General features: G+C 42.0%; 2 protein-coding genes across 2 annotated transcripts in view; both read right to left on the reverse strand.

Moving 5' to 3' along the window:
- Nucleotides 1-3077: 3077 nt before the first annotated feature.
- On the reverse strand, nucleotides 3078-10808 carry LOC139458687 (uncharacterized). The gene is made up of 3 exons (XM_071240100.1): nucleotides 10452-10808; nucleotides 8417-8501; nucleotides 3078-3319 (listed from the first exon to the last, which is right to left on the reverse strand). The coding sequence occupies exons 1-3, from the start codon at nucleotides 10806-10808 to the stop codon at nucleotides 3078-3080; spliced, it is 684 nt and encodes a 227-aa protein (XP_071096201.1).
- A 5006-nt stretch (nucleotides 10809-15814) lies between these two features.
- The window catches only part of LOC139459291 (uncharacterized), a 39398-nt gene continuing 27786 nt past the window's right edge, over nucleotides 15815-27426 (reverse strand). The window contains exons 5-8 of the mRNA XM_071240744.1: nucleotides 26091-26180; nucleotides 24153-24274; nucleotides 19419-20197; nucleotides 15815-18532 (exon numbers count right to left, since the gene is read on the reverse strand). Of these exons, the coding sequence (XP_071096845.1) occupies nucleotides 18383-18532; nucleotides 19419-20197; nucleotides 24153-24274; nucleotides 26091-26180 (1141 nt within the window). The 3' untranslated portion in view covers nucleotides 15815-18382. The remainder of the gene's footprint in view (nucleotides 18533-19418; nucleotides 20198-24152; nucleotides 24275-26090; nucleotides 26181-27426) is intronic.

The raw sequence follows: 27426 nt of genomic DNA on the forward strand, positions 1-27426 counted from the left end.
CTTTAGTTGGTGTGTAATCAGAGTATACTGATTAGGATCTCTCTGGCAGGCGCTCTATCTATAGGCACAGAGGCGGTCGCATTAAGCAGCAAGAAAGCATTCGAAGCTTTCAGTCATTTGTTTTCCTGGTCCAGATTGATTAATTACCGACAAACCTAATATAACTGGAATAGCGCTGGCTGCGGTATTGGACAACATTCAATCACTCACTCACTTTATTCTTGAACTTGTCAAAACACACAAGCACGTGATGCTTCGTCGAACATTCCGTGGAAAGGATTGAGTACAGTAAACTACGGTTATAACGAACTCAAATGGACTACTAATTTTAGTTCGTTATAACCGTAGTTCGTTATAACTACAGCAAGTAGTCGGGGCCAAAAAAGTAAGTTCCCTTATATCCGTCAGTTCGTTATAAGCGAATTCGTTATAACCGTAGTTTACTGTATATGTTAAAAACATTCAGAGCGTAGTATTGTACATGTCAGTGGATGATAATTATAAACACAGAGAAAACAATATACAGTAAACTATGGTTATAGCGAATTCAAAGGGACTACAAATTCTAGTTCGTTATAACCGTATTTCGTTATAAGCATATATCCAGCACAAATACAGCAAATGGCAGGGACCTAAAAATCAGTTCGTTATATCCGCCAGTTCGTTATAAGCGTGTTCGTTATAACCGTAGTTTACTGTAAGTTATTACCCGGCGCCATTAATACACTTCCAAGGCAAGACGTAAAACATTTCCTATTATTCATAACGCTCGAGTGGCCAGGGTTGTAGCATGTTAAGAATCATAATGTCAATCAGTGAATATTTTATTACGTCTCGTTTATTATACCATGACGTTATTGTGAATTAACCATGAGAACGTTTGGACGTTTTATATTTAGCACATTATATATATCCTTAGCTGTGGCGATGAAATAGATTTTTCAATATTGCAAAACGTTTCAAACTAACAGACAACATGACTCGTTAAAGACGTATGATTTTATTACTGGAACGTAATTCAACAATTTTAGATTTTGTATCTAGTATTCGTGAATTTGTGACCAATTTTTACCTAAAAGGAAATACATGTTTTAAGTTCCTGATAATTGATTGTAATACATCAGTGTTTTCTGAACTGGGGAGATTTATCATCAATTATTTCTCCCTTAAGCTTATTATACAATTCAGGAAGATACTATCCTCTATGATGGTGATAATTTTCATTAACCACTAAGTATGAAAAACATCTTCGATATAACCACCACAGCACTTTCTACATACCCCCAAAACAATTTCGATATGACCACCACAACACTTTGTACATACCCCCCAAACAATTTCGATATTACCCCACAACACGTTGTAAATACCCAAAACACAATATCAATATTACCACCACAAACTTGGTAAGTACCCCGAAAACAATATCAATATTACCACCAAAACACTTGGTAAATACCCACAAAACATATTTCGATATAACCCCAACAACACTTTGTAAGTACCCACAAAACAATTTCGATATTACCACCACAACACTTGGTAAATACCAACAAAACATCAATATTACCACCACAACACTTGGTAAATACTAACAAAACAACATCAATATTACCACCACAACACTTGGTAAATACTAACAAAACAACATCAATATTACCACCACAACACTTGGTAAATACCCACAAAACATATTTCGATATAACCCCCATAACACTTTGTAAATATCCACAAATCAATTTCGATATTACCCCCTACAAAACTTTGTAAATACCCACAAAACAATATCAATATTACCACCAAAACACTTTGTAAATACCCACAAATCAATTTCGATATTACCCCCACAACACTTTGTAAATACCCCCAAAACAATATCAATATTACCACCACAACACTTGGTAAATACCAACAAAACAACATCAATATTACCACGACAACACTTGGTTAATACGCCCAAAACATATTTCGATATTACCACTACAACACTGTAATACTGTAAAATTAAAACCATTAACTGAAGCACACGCAAACAAGTGGGTTCCATCTTCAGCTAAAACGAAATTATTTGGAAGTGATGGCAGATGACTATCGCATTTTAAATGCCAGCGTATTAACCATACCTTGAAGATAGTTGCAATTATATGGGAGGATAAATATAAACCAATCATGGTAAACCCTAATCACTAAAATTCAAATCTTGAGAAAATCGAGACGGATGGATTGGGACGTCGAGATGTACGTGATAAACTTGTACTTGAATTTAAATTTAAATGTCCACTCCCGGACAAGAAATGCACAACACAGCAGTTCCTCGATATTCCAGTCGACTCCTCGATTCAGTTTATCAAGTCTGAGGGGCGGTCGGGTAGCCTAGTGGTTAAAGCGTTCGCTCTTCACTCCGAAGACTCGGGTTCGATTCCCGACGTGGGTACAATGTGTGAAGCCCATTGCTGGTGTCCCCCGCCGTGATATTGATGGAATATTGCTAAAAGCAGCGTAAGATCATACTCGCTCACTCACTCATCAAGTCTACTTCTGTTCATCTGCTACGCATTCATATCCGGTTCAAGGTGGACCTTCTTGTCGTCACGTGACTTACTAATAGAATAGCCATTATTATAAGGGGCAAATAATGAATAATGGACCGCTACTAATTTACAGTTATTTAGTGCATTGCCATATATGGTATTAACAGGTAGCGTAAATAACAATCACGATATAATCTCCCCTGCCCTACCTCAGCCATAACTTACACTGTAAACAAAGTGCTTAGATTGTCAACACTTACACGACTTGTTTAGATCTAAACATGTTTACAAATGTGATTAAACCCTAAACGGAATACAAATTTTGTTTACGGTCTGAACACATGAAATGAGCTATCTTCTCACAGACTAAGCACCACCTAATCACAGCATCCCCACAATCATAGGTTTCTGGTGTGCCCAAGGGACGCAACTCTGTATAGCGAATTGCGGTGCCTTAGACGACTGGGCCACCCGTGCCCCCCTGTGAAAAAACCGATCATGCGGATGGTATACGTCCTCGCATCTCGGTTACGTGTACGATAATAGCTATAGCTTCCGTATAAATTCGCACATGAAATAAGATTCCGTAAAGCAACCATTATCAAACCAGTCAGACCATGTGGCATCTTTGTAGATGACGGCAAGACAGTCCTGATTCTCTTCATAGTCGTTCGGTTGTGGACCATGACGTGACCAGGCTGCAAAGTTGAGTTTTCGCCCATCCAGCCACTTCCACGTGTCTTCTTCCTCAACACGAGACGCCCCCAACCACACAAAGTCTGTCACACCTACGGAGACATTAACTGGATACAACACTCACGGTCACTGATGGTGTACTGCTCACACAAGGTAAGGTATACGGACCAGCAGGAAGATACACGGACCATCAGGAAGGTACACGGACAACCAGGAAGGTACACGGACAACCAGGAAGGTACACGGACAATAAAGAAGGTACACGGACAACCAAGAAGGTACACGGTCAAACAGTAAGGTACGCGGATACTCCGTAAGGTACACGGATAGTCCGTAAGGTACACGGACAATCAGTAAGGTACACGGATAATCAGTAAGGTACACGAACCGTCAGGAAGGTACACGACAGTCGGGAAGGTGCACGTACAATCAAGAAGGTGCACGGATACTCCGGAAGGTGCACGTACAATCAGGAAAGTACACGTGCAATCAGGAAGGCACACTTATTATCAGTTAGGTATAATGATAATCAGTAAGGTACACGGACAAACAGGAATGTATAGGGATAATCACTAAGGCAGAGGGACAGTCAGGGAGATACATGTACATGTGTACAATCAGGACGGTACACGAATAATCAGGACGGTACACAGAGAATCAGGAAGGTACACGTACAGTCTGGAAGGTACACGGACAAACAGGAAGGTACACGGATAATCCGGAAGGTGCACGTACAATCAGGAAGTACACGTGCAATCAGGAAGGCACACTTATTATCAGTTAGGTATAATGATAATCAGGACGGTACACGTAAAATCAGGAGGGTACACGTAAAATCAGTAAGTGAACGGATACTCCGGAAGGTACACGTACAATCAGGAAAGTACATGTACAGTCAGGAAGGTACAGGGACAAACAGGAAGGTACATGGATTGTCAGGAAGGTACACGGACAAACAGGAAGGTACACGGATAGTCAGGAAGGTACACGGACAAACAGGAAGGTACATGGATTGTCAGGAAGGTACACGGACAAACAGGAAGGTACACGGATAGTCAGGAAGGTACACGGACAGTCAGTGAGGTACACGGACAATCATCGAAGGTACACGGACAGTCAGTGAGGTACACGGACAATCATCGAAGGTACACGGATAGTCAGGAAGGTACACGGACAGTCAGTAAGGTACACGGACAATCATCGAAGGTACACGGACAGTCAGTAAGGTACACGGACAATCCTGAATAATCAGGAACCTACATGTACACCACAACCAGTAAGGTACAAGGATAATCAGGTAGGTGCTTACCTCTTACCCCTCGATACCTACCTTGCCCGAACATTATATTTTGTATTGACCATATATGTCGAGAGAGCAACACACTTCCCTATCTGACACGTGTGCATTACTGGCCATTAGACTTTCAGAACTGACACGTGTGCATAACTTGCCATTAGACTTTCAGAACTGACACGTGTGCATAACTTGCCATTAGCCTCTCAGAGCTGACACGTGTGCATAACTTGCCATTAGCCCCTCAGAACTGACACGTGTGCATAACTTGCCATTAGACTTTCAGAACTGACACGTGTGCATAACTTGCCATTCGCATTTCAGAACTGATACGTGTGCATAACTTGCCATTCGCATTTCAGAACTTGTGCATAACTTGACGTTTACTGTTCAGAACTGACACGTGTGTATACATTTGTCATTAGCTTTTCGGTCATTTGTGAGAGACAGGAAAGTGGAACTGTGATTTGAGTTAGACTGAGTCTGTGAACAATGTGTCGTGGGCTAATCGAATTGTGATCGGAATATGTTCGTGACCAGCTTCCGGATTGTGTCCGATTGGTGGAGTTTTCTGTATCACGTTGAGTATTCACCTATTTTTCTTTGTCACATATAGGTTAGTTTGCCAGATTGTATCGCAATTGTGTAAATATTGAATAACTGTAGGTTTGGGTAATAATTGAACATTGTTAATAGTGAAACTGATTTGGGTCTTTTCTCTTGTTACTTGTGACGCCGTGTCACTCCTAACAAATTCAATACTCTAAGAAGAGGCGCCGGTGAATTTCATTTGACACAGAGAAGAGCTTGTCAGTCATCGGTAAAACCATGGAAATGTTTCCTCTAAAGTAGGACCTAAACAATATGTGGGGACCCACGGCAGATATTTTTCAGAACTAAGTTCTTGTCAAGTGAACGCTTTTAATTTCTGTGAAGCATTGTGAACTAAAATATGCCAGAGGGAGACCACACGCTATGTTGTCCATGGCTTAATGTTGATCCAGTGGTCAATGGATTGTGACGACTGAAAAGAAACTTGCATTTCCAGTGGTTCTCATTGTCAGAGACGAAGGATCGTAAATTACAATCTTGCCGATTCCCTTGCTATCATAATGAAAAAGAGTAGCAGGTAAATAACATGTTCTTGAAGTTAGGAAATGAATACAACGTTTCAAGTAAGTTACTTTGGAAACCTTTCAGCCGTCATTCGTCGAATAAACCGTTTCGCTTTGCCTAAGAAATTTTATATATTTATGAAATTTTTTAATTTTTTGGAAAGACTAAGTGCCCCATTGATGCATGGTGATGAAGAGGAACGCATGTATTTTCCTTTTTGTGTCGGGGTGACATTGACATTGAACATGGGCATGTTATGACCTGTGTCAGTGCCACTTAATGGTGTTATAGTGGACAATATACATACAATAAAAGTGAACTATATTCTTGTACACTATGTAAGTTATTATATCTGATACATGTTACTCATGTACTAATGCATTCGGGAACTTGGGAAACGTCCTTTGCCCACTTCGGCCACTTTAATTTAACGTGCATTGACTTTTTTCTTTACTCTTTGTCCCAACCCAACAACCCGGCGACATTTTTGACATTGGTCTTGAAATATAAGGGTTTACCGATGGACATTTAATAATTACCGATATGACTTCAAATGGCTGAAAAGTCATCAGTTTGGTGTTTTAATTATTTTAGTGATACCATCGAATGTAAATTTCAAAGAGCTTTTCCAGGTCTATAACACAAGTTATGATTTCCCAGTGGTCACGTGACCAGCCCCTTTTGCATAATGTTCGGAAATGACGACTGAACCCGGTTGGGACGCGTCGAGGATATCAGTATCTGTTGATGAAATCTTTAACTTTGTACATTATCTCGACCATCAACGGTTTGTTATGAAGAGATATGTATCGTCTGTAGAATATTTAGATAAAATTTCTAAAAAAGTTCAAACCAAAGTGGTAGACATCTAAAAGCTACATGTTCTTCCTATTGAAGCTGACACGCCGTTATATAATTAAATACTGTTCAAGGAATAGTCAAACCCAACCCAATAAGTAGCACCGGCAAGTGTTTGGTCAATGTAAATATACTACAACGATAAGGGAACAGATGAAGTGATAGTGACGGTGTAATGTCGATAAATGTCTGTAGAATTAATTTCGGGCGTGTAGATCAATATTTGTGTTCACCATGTTGGGCGATACATGCATGACACCTTGATGGCAGACTCTTGCCCTTGGTATTGCCCGCCATTCCTCCTGAAGAGCTTCCCAAAGTCGGTTTGCCCAAATTATGTTTCTAGGTTTGTCAGCACCATACTCGTGCTCGTGGGTTTCACCGAAGTTGTAAACGTCTAAGACCTGCATCACTTCGGGCTTTCCTCCCACATCGAGCTGACACGCCGTGATATAACTGGAATACTGTTAAAAGCGGCGTTAAACCCAACCCACTCACTCACTCACCCAAGCTGGGCCACCTTGGCGGGTGCTGTGTCTATGGTACACACTCTGCGCCCGAGAACATCCCACAGACGCTCTATGGGGGACATGTCAGGAGACTTAACGGGCCAATCCTATGTCCGTATGCCTTCGGAGAGAGAGAATCGGTTACATCCTAGGCACGATGAGGTCTGGCTTTATCATCTTGTAATTCAATCTTCTACCGTTCTAGTTCTAGTGTAGTGAACAACGACATGTGTGATACTGCCCCACCCTATGACGCTACCGATCCTATACCGATTATAGTCAAGAATTGTTGCCCTGGCATACCCCTCGCCGCTACGTCGCCAACAATGTTTCTGTCATCTGTTCATCTGAGGCAACAAATTGATTCGTCTGTTAACATGGTGAAACGCCATTGGTGCACAATGTGCCCCTGTTGTTACTCATCGATCCCAATTGCGTGCATCGATGCTAATGATATCAATCACAAGATTGTCTGGTCGAGACTCGATTATTTACAAACCGCCGTTATATAGCTGGAATATTGCTGAGTGCGGCGTAAAACAACAAACCAAACCAACACCCTGTTGTTACCTTCACCGCTCCCATCTTTGCCGCCTATGGTAAACCGTTAGGGCCACGCCTTCCAGGGAATGCCTTGCTTTTAGGAAGGATGCAAAGAGCCAGATTATAACGGTAGATGTTGAAATTCGCCTTCCTGTTATTGTACGAAGGCGCTGTTGATAACAGAGGCAGATATGAATCTATTGCGTAGTGCAATTAATAAACTAAGACGATATTGTTTAGGTGTCGTTCTTGAGACCTGGGGGTCACGGGTGGCCCAATCGTCTAAGGCGCCGCGATTCGCTGTGCAGAGCATGCCAGAAACCTATGATTGTGGGTTCGAATCCCGGTTCGCCACGATTATGTTTCTAGGTTTGTCAGCACCATACCCGTGCTCGTTGGTTTCACCGAAGTGGTAAACGTCTGAGACTTGCATCACTTCGGGCTTTCCTCCCACATTAAGCTGACACGCCGCGATATAACTGGAATACTGTTAAAAGAGGCGTTAAACCCAACTCACTCACTCACTCTTGAGACCTGCCATGCCCAGGTCTCGTTGCAATCCAACCTGTTTGACGTCATCTGGCCCAAGGTCGATACATTTCACTCTTTGATTTGCCAAACACTCGGGCAACTATGGACATGGACGTCATCCCCCACCCTCCATTGTACCCACAACGTTTCTGTGTGTTCGTGCATCACGTGCTGCTCGTGCATGATGTGAATTTTCAGTGTGATTGGATGTTGCGTTCAGATGCATCGCCAGTGTGTTGTAAATATACACCCCACCAACAGCTACATACGATCGTTAGTTCCCTTATTTGTGTAAGGAAACTGTTAAGTGATAAATTGAATTAATTTAAAAGCCTTACCACAGACAGAACTGGTGACGCGGGTCAGCACACACTTCTCATGCTTTCCGCAGATCTGGTTCATACAAGCTCCTGCTGTCCTCACCTTGAGCAAACCAAATAAAACGAATACGAGAATGTAGGCATTAAAACAAGTACATTATACGTTGTAGCAGGGTCACTCGGGGTACGAGGGGTTTAGTGCGCCCTGCGTTAGGAGACGAGTGGCATAAAACCTTACGAAGGTAGCATAAAACCCCATGTACCCCGAGTGATCTTGCTACAAAGAATTTATCCTACCGACATGTTTTTATGTGAAAATGTAAAAGAATTAACACAAAATTAAAATTGATAGAAAACAGCTGTTTCGTTTAGCTGAGGTTAGCTCGTGCTGTCACGTGACTTCTGCTGACTGAAAAAAGGGTGCGGCTTTCAGCAGTGAAGCGGGGTAGAACGGATATATTCTGTCTCTCAGAAATGCACGTGCAGTCTGCACTGCTTGTGGCGGGGTATAAAAAATGTATTCACCCGCTGAGAAATCCATAACCCCCTAAGGCGGGCTACACAGTCATGTGGACCAATCAGATCTCGTCATTCTGACATGGAGGTATGATAATGTACCTTGTTTATTTTGTTTTGTTTATTTTGTCCAATAATCTGTAATCCCATGACAACTGTGTTAGGTGCATAAACATATATAAATATACAATGGACCTACATGGTTTTTTCCCATTGTTTCAGGAGATTTGTTGAGAAAGGATCAATTTGACTGGGCAGGTTTTCCTCCAGATCAACTTTGTTTCAATGCTTTGATGACAACACATATTGTCGTGTAAGTACACTTCCGGAAACTAACGTTCAGCTACCTGTACCCGTATACCTATGCTGATGGTACGAGCTGTAGCAAAAATCGTTTCAGTTCCATAGTTAATGCCTGTGTCCTATCGTCATTTCTCGACTGTTTATAACCCAATACATCTCAACATTGCGTGCCAAATAGGCACCGCCTCCGTGGTCTAGTGGTAGAGCGTCAGCCCGGAGAGTTGAAGGTCCGGGGTTCGACCCCCGGCTGCGTCATACCAAAAGACGTTAAAAGATGGTACTTGTTGTTACCCTGTCTGGCGCTCGACATTAAGGGCCTACAACAAAGACTGGTCGGCTCGGAGTCAGTACACTGTGTCTGAGTGGGGTATTCATGTTAAACTGCGGCATGGTATCTCAGTGAGCTAGCACTATAAATTGGCATCAGTCCGGACAAGTGCAAGCCCTGGCTAGTTCAAGCAGACACACAAACACGTGTATGCACGTCGCCATATAAGTGAAATAATCTTTGACGCGACGTTAAACCCAATTTCACCTCACCTCACGTACAGGCATTGTATAAATTGGTTTCCAAAGTTCACTGGCCAGAGAGACTTGTTTAAAAAATATCGCAAGCCCTGAAAATATTTTACTTGCCCAAAACAATTCGATAAAACACGACATGGAAACAAAATGACAGCAGACTTTGACATTAAATGACACCCTAACTTTATGATTCGTCCAAATAAATATGTATTGATTACGTTTTCAACTAGACAGTCGGTCCAGCATTACGGAAATGCTACTAGCCCAAATTAAAAGTTACTGGCATTTGGCTTGCGGGCAGGCAGCTATTTCGAACACTGCATACAGGATGCAACAACAAAGGGACAATAAAGATGTAAAACTGACAAATCAAATCTATGAACAACATTTAAGAATTAGTGAGTGAGTTTGGTTAAACGCCGCTTTAAAAGTATCAGTATTCCAGTTATATCGCTGCGTGTCAGTTTAATGTGGGAGGAAAGCCCGAAGTGATGCAGATCTCAGACGTTTACCACTTCGGTGAAACCCACGAGCACGGGTATGGAGCTGACAAACCTAGAAACATAATCAGGGTGAACCGGGGTTCGAACCCACAATCATAGGTTTGTGGCGTGCCCAAGGGACGCAACTCTGCACAGCGAATCGCGGCGCTTTAAACGACTGGGCCATCCGTGCCCCAATTTAAGAATTAATTGTTATGGGCACCCACCTTTGGCCATCCCTCAATTTTACTGTACATCCGATTGTCAGCAGTGATCAGGTTTTCAGATCTCAGTACATCATCTTCATAATTTAGAGAACAAGATCGTGTCTTCTTATTGAAGTTAAAGGATTTGCATATTCCATATTTGTAGCATTCCCCAGCACATGAGAATACTGAGCTGTGAGGCATTTCGGCGAAGTCTGAATGTTGTAGATATTTCCCAGCTTTCAACAACCCATCAATCCAGCAAGAACCTAGACACCCGTTGAAACCAGTGGTCAGAACTAGGATGACCAGCAGAGAGGCAAAGCTGTCCATGCTACGCCCAGACGTCATCTTCTTCAAGACAAGTTGGTGGAGCATTAAGCGTTAAGTGTCAGCGTACATCCAAGTCACCATCACCAAGTCAACGCCTCCATTGAACCGTTATCGATCCACCTAATTGGTTCTTTTCAAGAAGTACCAACGATTAATTAAAAAAGATGTAAGAGGTTATTATTGAGTAGTTCTCGCCCATGGTGCTATTTGTAAACAGAAACCCCAAGCAGCATAACATTTCCAAGAGTGATTCTGTTGAACTTCTCAGCGTGAATAACTTTTTTAATCGATTCCTCTATTGATCATAAGTATTCTTGGAACAGTTGGATCAGCATCATGAATATTTCAATTGCTGAGTAGTGTCTTTCTTTGTCAGCTATATACGTAATACCATGTCGGTCTGGACCTTTAGTCACTCTTCATCGTGAGACTGTTAATCAGGTATGATAGGTACATGACACCCAAGAGTTGCGGAACCGGTGTACGAAGTGTGTCTGAGTACAGTTCCGAGAACCGTGGCTTCAAGAAGCTGATACATCAACAGAAGGATTCCTTGAAATTGAATTAACTTCAGAACATACTTCTAAAGGGTGTTAATGAGGGTTGCGGGGTTGGGGGGATGTATAAAGACACATATGGTACGTGTGTCCGAGTATTGACATTTGAGTGAATTTTGTTGACTTAGGGAAGTACCCGTATATAATGCAAAATGTCTGCAAAATGTTTTATTGATGGCTAAGCTTTCATTATATATTTACTATTAACATATATCTATCTGATCAATGTACCCTGTTAAAAATATTTTAACATGTTTTAATTCAATAAATCGATAAATGAAACTAATCAGCTTTAGTCACCTTAAGGCTGCTAGCCAGCGTTATCCTCCCAACGGAAGCATATGGGCGGTATTCAGTCGGTACATTGGCAACTTTAGTCAAGTATGACGTGAATCAGTTAGCATGTGCCTACCGTTCTTATCCATGGCAAACGTGAAATCTAACTCAAGTTTATTTTCTTCTGATCCTTATCGTCACCACGTCACCACGTCACCAGGCTACCACCGCCTCATCGTGTGCTGCCTGACATAGCCGACACGTTAGAAACTGTTAGATTGACTGTAGGAGGATCAGATGTCAATTCGCAATTTATGCGAAGGGAGTACGACTGAGTGTATTTTCAAGGCGGTAAAATATTAATTAAGAATAACCTCAAGCTCTGATATAATACTCACAAGAGACATTGTGGTCCAAACCATCAGAGCGGGGCTGGTAAATTAAGGCTAATTATTTTTTTCATTCGGAAATTAACCGACTCCAAAATGCTCCGTTCCATCTTATTTCCTTATCAACCAATCTACAACTGAGTTTCAGCCGCTCTGCTACATGCTACTCAACATTCGAAGAAGATATTCTTGGTATGCGAGGATTGATTGTGACTGACTACGTTGATAAATTTGAGGGGGGCACGGGTGGCCCAGTCGTCTAAGGCGCCGCGATTCGCTATGCAGGGTTTCATCCCTTGGGCACGCCAGAAACCTATGATTGTGGGTTCGAATCCCGGTTCGCCACGATTATGTTTCTAGGTTTGTCAGCACCATACCCGTGCTCGTGGGTTTCACCGAACTGGTAAACGTCTGAGACCTGCATCACTTCGGGCTTTCCTCCCACATTAGGCTGACACGCCGTGATATAACTGGAATACTGTTAAAAGCGGCGTAAAACCCAACTCACTCACTCACTGATAAATCTGAGAATTATGTATGCGATGTGTGCGTGCGCTAGTGCGTGCGTGCGTATGCTGTACCGCTGCCTTGCAGTACTGGATTGTGGCCCGGGCATGGGTTTTATAAGGTATAGACATGTATGGCACGGTAGGCTTATATATGTGTGTATATCAAGGTGTCTACATTACAAGGTGTGTGTATATCAAGATGTGTACATTACAAGATGTGTGTATATCAAGGTGTGTATAGAACATGATGTGTATATCAAGGTGTGTACATTACAAGGGTTGTGTTTATCAAAGTGTGTTTAATACGAGGTGTATAATCAAAGTGTATACATTACAAGGTGTTTGTATATTAAGGTGTGTATAGAAGTAGTAGTAGTACATGATGTGTATATCAAGGTGTGTACATAACAAGGGTTGTGTTTATCAAAGTGTGTTTATTACGAGGTGTATAATCAAGACGTGTACATTACAAGGTGTCTATCAAGGTGTGTATAGTACATGGTGTGTATATCAAGGTGTGTACATTACAAGGGGTGTGTGTATTAAGATGTCTACATTACAAGGTGTATGTATATCAAGATATGTACATTACAAGGTATGTACATTACAAAGTGTGTGTATATCAAGATGTGTACATTGCAAGGGGTGTACTTCAAGGTGTGTACAATGTACATTACAGTGTCTGTTGTAGTCATGCTATTTTTGCTTTATCATGGAAGGCCAGAAAAAAAAACCTAATGGCTCCAATTGCATCAGCTCGGAAAGACAGCCCCTTTGTTATAACCCCCATCCCGACAACGGGTGGCCTCATGTCCCTGACACGTACCAAGTAGTCTCACGTCTTGTTCTGTCATCTAATACGTGTGTGTGTGTTCGTTCCCCGTGCGTTAGAACGAGAGCGATAAAAGCTCACATAAAATCTCTGTAAAAATGTCTACAGTCCAGCAACATCCTCCCTCTTCCGTTGACAGGGGGTCCCAATGTGTCGTTGCTTAAATTGTTCTATATCTATTAACATCACAAGAGTATAAGAAATACACTATCCTATTTATCCTTGAAAAAAATTAAATATTTTCAAACGGAATCTAGTAACTGTCATATTATAAATTCATTACAATAAATATAAATTTATTCTGATATTAATAAATGCATCTTTCAGAACATATTTATGAAGACCTCTCCTCGATTTTTACAATTTGCATGCGCATTTTTTAGCTGACAGGTGTTCATAAAAGCACTTTTGTTAAGCGTCAAAAACGCTAACGCAATGTTACAGGTTGTGAAAACCAACGTCTACGGGCAGGGTGTATGCTGCCAAACAGAATGGCGCAAAACGTATTTGCCAGAATTTTCATGTCCATCGAAACACAATATAATCGCTTTGGAGACTCCACAATAGGGCAACACTCATCACTTGTCACGGACCAGTCGTCCACGTGTGACGGTACGTCAACAAGACAACAATATTCCATTGGTGCATTTATAGATACCAAACTGCCACAATAACAGCACGTACAATTACTAGGTTGAAAACAAGTAGTGGCAGAACCGCGCGCAACCGGTTGAGGGAGCACGACATCCGGCCCGACGTCAAGCCTTACGCCCAATTTTGCTTCCACGTCACCGTCAGGTACGCCAACCTTTGTGAAGACAGCGCCTGAGGTTCAGAAGACAAGACTGGGACAGTACAATTGTTCACAGATGAGTCCAGGTTTCATCTGGGGATGTTTCGGAACATGTGGACTGGGACAGTATTACATGGCTAACTCTTCAGACTGTTAGCGCTGTCAGAGGCGTCCATATTTATGAGATACATTGGACCTCTCAATTGTAGTTAATAACGTTATGGTGTTTAAGTGACACATTATTGTTTCATTGTACCTTTAAATTTGAGAAGAGTTATATATTGAGTTAATTAATTAAGTTAAATGGAGTCTTTAATCGCGTTTGCACATTTTCCGCATTTACGCCAAGGGCTTAATTTTGCATGAAATGTTCGGCCCTGGTGATGAAACCCGTTATTTCCCCATGGATCTACCCGAAGCAAGGGAGTTAACTGACTTTAAGTCCAGTTTCTACCCTCGTTGAACTAGGCTGTAATTATGGAGTTATATTTTGGCTAGTCCAATCAAAATAGCTTAACGAAATTGACATCCGGTTTATAAACAACATGGCGACTGCCGTGCATATTTCCGTCGATTGCAGGATTTGTAGAGCATGTGATCCGTCAACTGGGCGTCGACAGATATTTTCCAAATCTGTTCATGTTTTTAATCAAAATGCTGAAGTGATTTGATGCACTTCGCGAGGTATTACAATGAAAATCTTGATTATCGATCAGATCGTCTTGACTGGGCGCCGCCATTTTGTTTGAGGCAAATGCAAGTGTTATGAGAGGAGGAATCGGATAGGTCAATAGGCAGGACATAGAAGGGACATAACTCGTAATAGCTTTTGGTGGTCCTACAATCGAGCCAAGACATTCCAGCCAAGTTCGGCAAGGGTTGAAACTGGACATCTATAGGCAGTTCTCTCCCTTGCCATAAGTCGTTAAAAGATGGTACTTGTTGTTACCCTACCTGACACTCGTCATTATGGGGCTAAAACAAGGACTGGTCGGCTCGGAGTCAGTACACTGTATCTGAGTGGGGTATTGATGTTAAACTGCGGCATGGTATCTCAATTGGTTACCACTATAAACTTGGCATTAGTCCGAACTAAGTACAAGCAGCCACACACACACACACACATACACGCACACACAAACACTTGCATGCACGTCGTTCTATGAGTTCAATGTTCTTGAACGTCACGTTTAACCCCATTTCATCTCACCTAATCTCTAAATATATTACTAAAACGTGTTCTCAATCAGCATATTATACTTCTTTGTATGTCAAAGTTAAAAATAGCCAGTGTGTCGTTACCGCCGCTTCAACAAAGGCAGAGGCTGTGGCTTAGAAATTTCTTGGTAGATGAAACGATAAAAATACCAAAAAAATACCGTTACCAGTTAACTAGCCTGTATTCCCAATAGGTACGAAGTAATGCCCTTTGTATATATGTACCAAGCAGAAATTGTCCAGTCTAACAAGGTTACTCTTTATACAGTCCCAAGCTTCACACATCCCTCGACGCAAGCAAGTCACCCAATGCTCACTTGTGGACCGAGATCAAAGGTTATTGTGATGCAGGCACTTGACATCCACTATTTCAGGACAGATATGAATTCATAAATAATACCACCACGATACCATTTGCCATCAAAGTACAAAGCAAACGTGAGTTATTTTCATATAAAACATTTATTGTGGGTTTGTTCTATATGTGGCTATTTACAAAATCACCCCTCAAGTGCAGTGTATATACTCTGATCACTCCAGTCGATATCCAGGATCACTAAATCGATACTTGAGGGCGGGGATGCATTCTAGCTATTTCCCGTCCAGGAGAAAATGTCCGCGTAATGACGGACGGAGCTTTATTCAATATTTGGCACAACAAGTCGTGGCCCAGATACAGAACTTCGACATAAGCTATTGTTAATAATGTAACATTGTTCGTTTAACGCTTTCGTAACCTCGTGACCTCCTTATCACGATTGATGTGTGTACACTCTGCATGGTGTGGCTAAGGCTAACGTAGGTGTCGACGTGTTTTAAGTGCTTTCTTAAAGTTTCTGAAAAGTATATGGCGAAGACGTGTTCTATAAACCCTAGAATTGTTCGCGTAGTAAATTATACTAATTTAATAAACAACAGAAATTAGGTGCAAGCATTTCCAAATTAAACTACAGCAACTTATTATAATTTAGCCTGACTGCGAATGTGTTTACATATCTGTTAAATGCATTGAAAACACAATGTATCTAAGTACTGTTCTGAATGACCAGAAAGATGTTTGTAAATGCCATTATTATGACCAAAAAAACGAATGTAGAGCATAGATTCAATGTACAAACAACGGATATGTCGAACATGGTATCCAGCCGAAGAGGTAGCAATCACACAACTAACACCAGAATTATGAAGACAGTTTCTTGTGTCGTGTCATGAATATTTAAAGCAATATCTTCAAATATTAGTTGACTTGAGAGGTTATAGTTTCTATTACATAACACCAGGCTGTCATCGAGTCCCCCCACTGTCCCCTCGCACAGTGTCTAACATCAGGAACTATTCATTTTGTGTCGTCATTAACGCCATTCATGAGCGTGACTAAATCGTGTTGTATCACAGATCATTATATCCTGCCCGCTTACAAAGTTATCTTATCCCTACTGTATATCATAGGGTATATCCTGTCCCCACTGTGTCAGTTTACAGATTTACCCTTTCCCTTATGTATATCACAGGGAATATCCTATCCCAACTATGTAACATCACAGATATATCCTATCCCAACTGTGTAACATCACAGATATATCCTATCCCAACTATGTAACATCACAGATATATCCTATCCCAACTGTGTAACATCACAGATATATCCTATCCCAACTGTGTAACATCACAGATATATCCTACCCCTACTGTATATCACAGACATATCCTATCCCAACTGTGTAACATCACAGATATATCCTATCCCAACTGTGTAACCTCACAGATGTATCCTATCCCTATTTGTAATATCACAGATATATCCTATCCCAACTGTGTAACATCACAGATATATCCTATCCCAACTGTGTAACATCACAGATATATCCTACCCCTACTGTATATCACAGACATATCCTATCCCAACTGTGTAACATCACATATATATCCTATCCCAACTGTGTAACATCACAGATATATCCTATCCCAACTGTGTAACATCACAGATATATCCTATCCCTATTTGTAATATCACAGATATATCCTATCCCAACTGTGTAATATCACAGATATATCCTATCCCAACTGTGTAACATCACAGATATACCCTATCCCTATTGTGTAATATCACAGATATATCCTACCCCTACTGTATATCACAGGGTATATCCCATCCCATCTGTGTAACATCACACATATATCCTATCCAAACTGTGTAACGTCACAGATATATCCTATCTCTACTGTATATTACAGGGTTTATCCTACCCATCTGTCTAACATCATATATATTATATCCTATCCCCATTGTGTAATATCACAGATATATATACTCACCGATATAAGAAACGCGAAAACCATACTTGTTGGTTAATATATGCTGAATTACTCGTATTCCAGAGATATTAGATTGGTTCGATGCACAAACGAACACACTGGCATGTTGTGTGAACCGACGCTCATGATCGCATCACATGTGACGTCATAGATCCATGACTCGAGATGCACCATTTGTCTCGTGCAGGATCACGTGCAGCGTATCGTGATAAGAATAAAGACAATTGACTGATTGTTAGTTTTGTCATTAGGGTACACTATGGGAAAACATCTCTTCTAACGTGCATACGTCTCTAGTTTCAATGGTTCGCGTTTCTTTTGACGGTGAGTATATTCTATTCTCAATACGTCATAAAACATATATCCTATCCCCACTGTCTAATATCAAAGGTAAATCCCATTCAAACTGTAATATCACAGATGTATCTTATCCCCACTGTTTAATATCACATATATGTCTTATCCTTACCGTGTCATTTCAAATACTATTTCCTATTCCCGTTGTAACAAAGTAAAACTGTCTCATGTTACATCGCATATGCCCAACGATATTAACAGTGACGGTCGTTCAAGTTATTGTAGTTTCACCAGTAGTGACGTCAGTGTAGCGTCACAACTGTCCAGTAATGACGTCACTATGACGTCATAATAACAAAGACGACCTTATCGTATTGTCATAGTTCATAGCTCATACAGCTAACATAACTAGTGTATAAGGTCAGTGGAAGACTATGAGTTGGTCAGTAATATCTTGAGGTGTGACAGTTTTTCTCTCTCTGTCTCTCTGGTGGGTTCTTGGTCCAGAAGAGGAGGCGTGCTGGTGGGCTGCCGTCGTCGGATGACAACACGGTTTCCGGGTCGGGGTTGTATGTCCATATCCTGTAACAGAGGAACGCAACAGTCAGCTACTTGACACAAGAAGGCAATTGTACCACAAGACAATATCACCATCCTTTACACATATATCTGTCAGTAACGGTACACCTATATCTGTTAGAAACGTCTTCACATATATCTGTCAGTAACGGTACATCTATATCTGTTAGAAACCTTCACATATATCTGTCAGTAACGGTACACCTATATCTGTTAGAAACCCCTTCACATATATCTGTCAGTAACGGTACACCTATATCTGTTAGAAACCCCTTCACATATATCTGTCAGTAAAGGTACACCTATATCTGTTAGAAACCCCTTCACATATACCTGTCCGCAACTTCACACCTACAACTCTCAGTAACCTTTCACCTCTATCTGTCAACGACTGTACACCTCGTATCCAAGGTATTTTTTGGTTGGTAAAATACGGTAATTGTTGTTGATTACCAGGATGGCAATTCGAGTACTTCTTCGACCTAACTACGGTAATCCTCTCGTTTCTCGTGCTGACGCTCGGGGACGAGCGAGAGTACCTGAGGGCCTTGGATTTATTACCGTAGTTACTCCAACAACTACAAAGAGTGATCTTGTTGGGATATAAGTTTAAATATTATGTCAGAAAGTGTATGCTCAAAAACTGCATTTGAATGACATTTTTAGCAATTTCCTGTAGGTGTAATGGGGTTAATGCGTTCGATCGTCACGTCGAAGGCCCGGGTTCTATTCCCCAGATAGGTACAATTTAAAACACATTTCAAGTGTCCCCCGACGTGATGGTTTTGCTGGAGCAGTCGTTACACACTCACTCGCTCACTCACTCACTCACTCACACACCAACCAACCAGCCAACCAACCAGCCTACCAACCAACCAACCTATCCTACCTGTAGCGCAAGTCTTCTCAGTTGAGCAACCTTGGACCTGGATTTGGGGTTTTCTCTCTTCAGCCAAAGTCTGATTCTCTCTTCTAAGTTTGTCAAGGCGGCGTCGTGAGACTCCTGGTCTATCGTCACCCCCATAGACAACGGCTCAGCATCATCATCAACATAGTAGTCCATGTCGCCCATATAGTCATCATTGGACTCCTGGTCCTTCTGATGGGAACTCTGAATACTCTTGAAGCTTCTCGGCCCATCTCGGCCATGTCCGTCCACTTCATCCCGGGCGTTCTGAGCCGCCAACAGCATACTCTGGGGTAGTTGAACTGCATGAACATGACTTGGTGGTATCTGATCCACCTTCCGGTGCCTCTTCAATCTAAGCTTCTCTTTCGTCTTCTCCCGCACGCGAATCATATAAAACACACTCCCCGGTCCGAACATGTCTATCAAAGGTCCTCGATGGTTCAGAAATTCTTTTTCAGCTGCAGAAACTGTGGTCATTTCACGTCTGTCTTTTTCTACAGGGGGTGGGGGTTTATAGCGGCTGATAATCCTACTATGTAGGTACCCGAGTAGAGGAATATCCTCTTTCTGAGTCAGGAGAGATATGCGTGTTTCTAGTTTGACGGCGAGCTCGTCTCTCATAGACTCTATAGTCCTCTGATGCCTCCTAACGAACAACCTCTCATAATGCTTCATTTCCAGGACCAGGACCTCCGTCCTCTCCTTGCACACCGCCGTATGCATGTACGTCTTCAGGTCCAGCAGCATCTCGATGTCCCCTGGAACAGAGATGTGATATTATCCATGTGTACCATGCTCCCCTCGGCTGCAGATAAGTGGGAGACACCTTAGTGAGGCTTTTTAAGGAGCAGTCGGAGAGTTTCTTATTTCACAAATGTAATTGTCAACCCCATTACTACACCACCTTCAACTCCAGTACTACATCACCGTCAACCCTAGTACTACATCACCGTCATCCCCGGTACTACACCACCGTCAACCCCAGTACTACACCACCGTCAACCCCGGTACTACACCATCGTCAACCCCGGTACTACACCAACGTCAACCCTAGTACTACATCACCGTCAACCCTAGTACTACACCACCGTCAACCCCAGTACTACACCACCGTCAACCCCAGGACTACACCACCGTCAACCCCGGTACTACATCACCGTCAACCCTAGTACTACACCACCGTCAACCCTAGTACTACACCACCGTCAACCCCAGTACTACACCACCGTCAACCCCGGTACTACACCATCGTCAACCCCGGTACTACACCAACGTCAACCCTAGTACTACATCACCGTCAACCCTAGTACTACACCACCGTCAACCCCAGTACTACACCACCGTCAACACCAGTACTACACCACCGTCAACCCCAGTACTACACAAACGTCAACCCTAGTACTACATCACCGGCAACCCCGGTACTACATCACCGTCAACCCTAGTACTACACCACCGTCAACCCCGGTACTACATCACCGTCAACCCTAGTACTACACCACCGCCATCCCCAGTACTACGGTGGTGTCATCCCCAGTACTACACCACCGTCAACTCCAATACTACACCACCGTCATCCCCAGTACTACACCACCGTCAACTCCAATACTACACCACCGTCATCCCCAGTACTACACTACCGTCAACCCCGGTACTACACCACCGTCAACTCCAATACTACACCACCGCCATCCCCAGTACTACACCACCGTCAACCCCAGTACTACACCACCGCCAACTCCAATACTACACCACCGCCAACCCCGGCACTACACCACCGTCATCCCCGGTACTACACCACAATCAACCCTGGTACTACATCATCGTCCACCCCGGTACTACACCACCGTCAAAACCAGTACAACACCGCCTTCAAACCTGGCACTACACCACCATCTACCTCAGCTCTACACCACCGTCAATCCCTGCACAACACCGCCGCCAACCCCGGTAAAACATGTACATATGCCAGTACTACCGAAGTACTACATGCAACCCAAGGACTACTTTTCTTTCAACCCCTGTATATTAACCAAAAGTTCAACGGCCGAGAACCTATCAAGATTAACCTTGAACTGGTTTAGTTGAAACTACATGAATCTATAAAAGGTATGTCAAAAGCTGTCACTCCAACCCTCCAATTAGGATTCATAGATTCTTCAGACACACCAACGGTGGAGGAGAACAATTGTCTGGAGAAATACTCCGTCTATTTAGGTCAAATGAAAAAGATAACGTTAACAAAAGCAGTTGACATGGGATGACCCTCGAAACACAACCAACAGTACAAAAACAGGCTAGACAGGAGATCGATACTTCAGTATACCGCTCCCTTAACACACACCTCCCCTTGGTAACCAAAGCTTCAATACCACAGCGTCCCCAGCTTAAAGAATCAACCCCTCGTAAACATCAGGTAGCAGATATTATACCCCTATGCAAACACACCGCAATTAATTTCTACAGATATATTGTACACTGACTACTACAAATGTTTAACACTACCGTTTAAACGTCTCAGTGGGGTGAGAAAAAGGGGACGTATTTGATTTTCGGTTTTATACGCCCGTAAATATCTGCCTTTTAATATCCCTTGGTCCTGAACGTCAATACTGTTGACAGTCTTAAGAGAAATAAGCAGTGGTAATATTTCCCAATAAATGTATTATTTGGACAGGCTTTGTTTCTATTTGCAGATTGTCGGTGTTGTTGAAGTTATTGGTGTAGTTGCAGGCAGGTTTAAGGAGCTTGAATTAAGATGATGAGTACCAGTATAAGACAAACTGAAGTGGTGTCGATTGGTGCCAGTTTGACCTTGAATATCTTGGATTTTAAAGACATGCACTTTTATTATAAAAACAATTATATTGTGGGGTAGACTCGCAAGAGGTAACACCGAACCGGAGTTAGAAATAATGTACAAGTTGTTATCCATAAAAGTTCATGTCATGTTGGGCTACTTTAATAAAATTATAGTTGTGTGCGTTGATGCACATGTGTTGTCATGGTTACCACGTGTATCGCAAGCTGCGGCGTTCATACAGTTTGGCCTCACTCTCAGAAGGTTCATACTCAAGTGAACTCACACAAAGTGAAAGTCAATTCTGAATTGGAACATATTGCGAATAAAGTAGAATACCTAAATGAGGGTGAACTGATTGGAAAATGACAATGCCTTAAAATAAAAACCGTGCATTTAGTTTATCTTTGACGAATACATATTTACCACTGACTAGCCAAGGCATATTGAAAGGGACGAAGCATGGACGTTTTAGTAATTAAAATAAACATTTTTTTTATTGCTACGTCATTCTACATAGTCTTCACAGTGTGCAGATATAATCCCTTAGATCACTACTGTTGCTTACACTTGTTCGTTCATACATGTATTTCACTGGGATGGATTGTGTCGAATATATTTTAACATGGAGCTTGTACTTCCTTTGAGGTTACAGTTTAAGGTGACGAAAGGTAGACACGAATAAACAGGCTACTTATGAATAGTCTACATACTAATAGTGTACTTATAAACTGTCTACTTATTGACGATTTGCCCACTTTTATAATTGGACTCATAAGCGTCATTTCTGTAGCAACCTAAACCTAAACAGTACACAAAGTCAAAGATCTTCGCGAAGGGCTTATGATTATAATTTAAATAAATTATGTGTATGTCCTCACTGCTTAATTAATATGTTCTTTATTCAAGACGAATGTAGGCCTCCTGTTCATACAGGGGGTCAGTCAGCATATAATATTTATCATCCAAAACTGGCTCCCACAGGAGATATCGCTTGGATGAGATCAAGCAACATCTACACTGTAGATGTCGCTGCAATGAAATTACATCACAATGCTTTGCAGACCATTGTGACATCACTGGTAACCATGACGTCACAATCAAACAACATCACTAATGGCTCTGCTACTGAAGCTGTTAGCAGTACTTCTTGCACCGAAGACACTGCTAATTACTGTCTTCAAATTGAAAAAGTTAGAAGAATGATGTTGGATGATAAATAAAATCTCACTCTCGTGTCCTTTGACATCAAATATATCAACACTCGTTGATAAAAGTGGCAAAAATCCTCGGCAAACCTCGTGAATTTTTCCACTTTTATCAACTCGTGTTGATATATTTGATATCAAAAGACACTCGGGTGAGATTCTCTATATGTAACAATAGAAATAATCAACATGTATCTTTCTAAAGCAACTTGCATAATAGATAAACATAGCCATGTGTCTATCTACATTCGTTACCGTTGATGACAACAGTATATTGTATTTGTATTAGTTACGGGTAAGGTGTGGTATAAATGTAGTAGGGATGTACTTCTCACGCAGTGTTTAATACCGGACACAAACCATCAAAAAATGGTACTCATCTTCGACGTAACCTTTCTTACAAAATGTGCACAGCCTTTTATCTCTGGGGATATTGAAATACCTACCAGTTCCTGTTTTGAGACCATTGGAACCGCAACGAAATTGTTCCATGGTCACACGTAATTTTGCAATTGTTATATGTTTAACGTTTTATTCTGTTCCAAATGTATCTTGAAAAAAATATAATTTCTAGATTTAGAATTGCTAGCATTTGTACATTTGGAACAGAATTCCACACTGTTTAAAGCACAATTGATTATCCTATACCTGTATTACAGCGGTCAGTGCTCTGTTTAATCCAAATGTTAATGCTTAGACACCTACCTACACTCTCGTTGATACCGAGGTAGCAGAGCTTCATGCTTTTGAAGTTGTCCCTCTTCTTTATGTTGTTGCTGTTGTGGTGTTCGGTCGGGGGACGTGCTTTCTCCGCCTTTTTTAACAATCTTTGCAGAGAAATGACTTTGTTACACACTGTTTATTGGTACAATCGTGAACATAAACGTGTATTAACCCAGTTCTCGAAACGCTACCTTCACAGAAACTGGTCGACCTAGTTACATATTTTAGTGTGGTATGGTTAATGTCACACTGTATTATTGTATTGTAAACAGACACAGAAATATATAAGCTCACTCTGTCACTCACACACACATAAACGAACATACTCTCTCTCTCTCTCGCACACACACATACACGCACGCACTCGCTCACCGACTTACGCATACTCATACACTCACTGACTCACTCACACCATCACCAAAACCCTCGATCGTGTGCACCCACACGGACACACCTATGCTCACTACGCGTACACACAAATACTTACGTATACTTACCAGTACACTACAACACTGCAAAAGTTATAGCCTAGTCCCTTCATTCACATACATGCCGTTTTTACAAATCATTCTTCTTGATGTGGATGGGTTTGGTTTCCCCTACAATACCACCCCATTCACATACGGATATAAGGAGACACTTAATATCAGACTGACTTGTCCAACGACAGTGGGACCAGGGGTGGCCTGTCGTTTTGGGCGTTTCATTTCGCACCCTTACGCGTGCCAGAAACCTGTGATCATGGGTTCGAATCACAGATTCAAACTTGGTTATATTTCTTGGTTTGTCTGCACCACATTTTGATCTAGGGTATCTCCAACGAGTACATGTCCTTGATCACCTGTGGCTTCCTCTGACATCAATCTGAAACGCGGTGATGTAACGGAACTACTGTTCAAAGCAGCGTTGAACCAAACTTTCACAATCAGTGTTCTTGTAGTGTTCTTGTATGCCTCAACGTGTACAGTAATGACATCTGTATGCGAGAACGTGAAAACGCAGGTGAAAGAGCCAGTCTGTCACGAGAATCAAGAGTGAGTGAGTGAATGAGTATCACGGAGGGGGACACCAGAAATGGGCTTCACACATTGCACCCATGTCGGAATCGAACCCGGGTCTTCGGCGTGACGAACGAACGCTTTACCCACCAAGCTACCCGACGAACACATCCGAAGTCAGTAAAACATACGAAGACACCCATGGTTTGTTTGTTTGTTCGTCGTTTAACGTCACACTCAGCAATGTCCCAGCTATATGACAAACCAAGAAACACAATTAGTTGAATCTAGGATTCGACCCCACAATCACAGGTTTCTGGCACCCTAAGGAACGCAACAGTGAACACCAACTTGTGGAGCACTAGACGAAACATCCAAACTTAAAAGTTAAAAGTTTTGGTACGAGGTAACAACGTTTCAAAGGCAAACTGGCAGTGTTGAGATGAGACACCACGAACACCACGCGCTCGAGCACTGGCTGGCGGCTGATCTCAAGGACGATAGGGGGCTTTAGATCAAAGAAAACCCTCAGATGTCATGATCACTCTTTCATTAGTGAGTGAGTGAATTGGGTTTAACGCCGCTTTTAACAGTATTCCAGTTATATCAAAGCGTGTCAGCTTAATGTGGGAGGAAAGCCCGAAGTGATGCAGGTCTCAGACGTTTACCACTTCGGTAAAACCCACGAACACGGGTATGGTGCTGACAAACCTAGAAACATAATCAGGGCGAACCGGGATTCGAACCTACAATCATAGGTTTCTGGTGTGTCCAAGGGACGCAACTCTGTACAGCGAATCGCGCTGTAGACGACTGGGCCACCCGTGCTCACACGCTTTCATAAATACACATACTATCTTCTATATAAATGAAGAAGGCATATTTCCATTAGTTTTGTTGGTATATAATTTGTATAGCTTACTTGGCAGTTTCTGTTTGACTGGCAGCCAAGAAGATCTTCCGGTACTGCAGCGGGTGCTGTGAGGGGTCAATCTGGACCTCCACCTGACCACTGCAAGGAGAGACACATGGCGTTTGTGACATTACACATGAAGAATGGTTGTTGTTTAACGCCGCATTCAGCAACATTACATGTACATGACGGCGGTCTGTGTGAATAATCGTGTCTGGACCAGACAATCCAGTGATTGACATCATGAGCATCTATCCACGCAATTGAGATACGATGACATGCATCAACCAAGTCAGTGAGTCTGAACACCTGACCCCGTCAGTCGCCAGGTACGGCAAACAAGGGCAGATCCAATATTTTTTGAAAGGGAAAGGTCCAAAATATAATAATCCTCTCTTATTGGGTGTGGGGGTGGGGGTGGGTTGTCACAACATACAACATGTGGAGGGATGGGGAGGGAGGTTCCGCCCAAGGTGGGGGCACTCTCAGTGTTACTGTATTCACTGATAATGTGAATTCAGGTCGCTGTCGCATGCCTCGCACATAGGCACATCAGCATGATTCCTAATTCCCTCATAACGTACCCAACTTGCTCTCACTTCAGAAATACCAACATGTTCTCACTTCCTTATCAGCAAAGATTGAAGTACACGTTCTATGTTCCTGTTCTCACCTAAGAATGAAGTACATGTTCTCTGTTCCTGCTCTCACCTGGGAATGAAGTACATATCTGTTCCTGCTCTCACCTGAGAATGAAGTACATGTTCTCTGTTCCTGCTCTCACCTAAGAATGAAGTACATGTTCTCTGTTCTTGCTCTCACCTGAGAATGAAGTACATGTTCTCTGTTCCTGCTCTTACCAAAGAATGAAGTACATGTTCTATGTTCCTGCTATCACCTGAGAATGAAGTACATGTTCTATGTTCCTGCTATCACCTAAGAATGAAGTACATGTTCTCTGTTCCTGCTATCACCTGAGAATGAAGTACATGTTCTCTGTTCTTGCTATCACCTGAGAATGAAGTACATGTTCTCTGTTCCTGCTCTCACCTAAGAATGAAGTACATGTTCTATGTTCTTGCTATCACCTCAGAATGAAGTACATGTTCTCTGTTCCTGCTCTTACCAAAGAATGAAGTACATGTTCTCTATTCCTGCTATCACCTAAGAATGAAGTACATGTCTGTTCTTGCTCTCACCTAAGAATGAAGTACATGTTCTCTGTTCCTGCTCTCACCTGAGAATGAAGTAAATGTTCTCTGTTCCTGCTCTTACCAAAGAATGAAGTACATGTTCTCTGTTCTTGCTCTCACCTGAGAATGAAGTACATGTTCTCTGTTCCTGC

Source organism: Haliotis cracherodii, unplaced genomic scaffold (assembly GCF_022045235.1).
Source record: "Haliotis cracherodii isolate W230 unplaced genomic scaffold, xgHalCrac1.p SCAF_13, whole genome shotgun sequence".
Lineage (NCBI taxonomy): Eukaryota > Metazoa > Mollusca > Gastropoda > Lepetellida > Haliotidae > Haliotis > Haliotis cracherodii.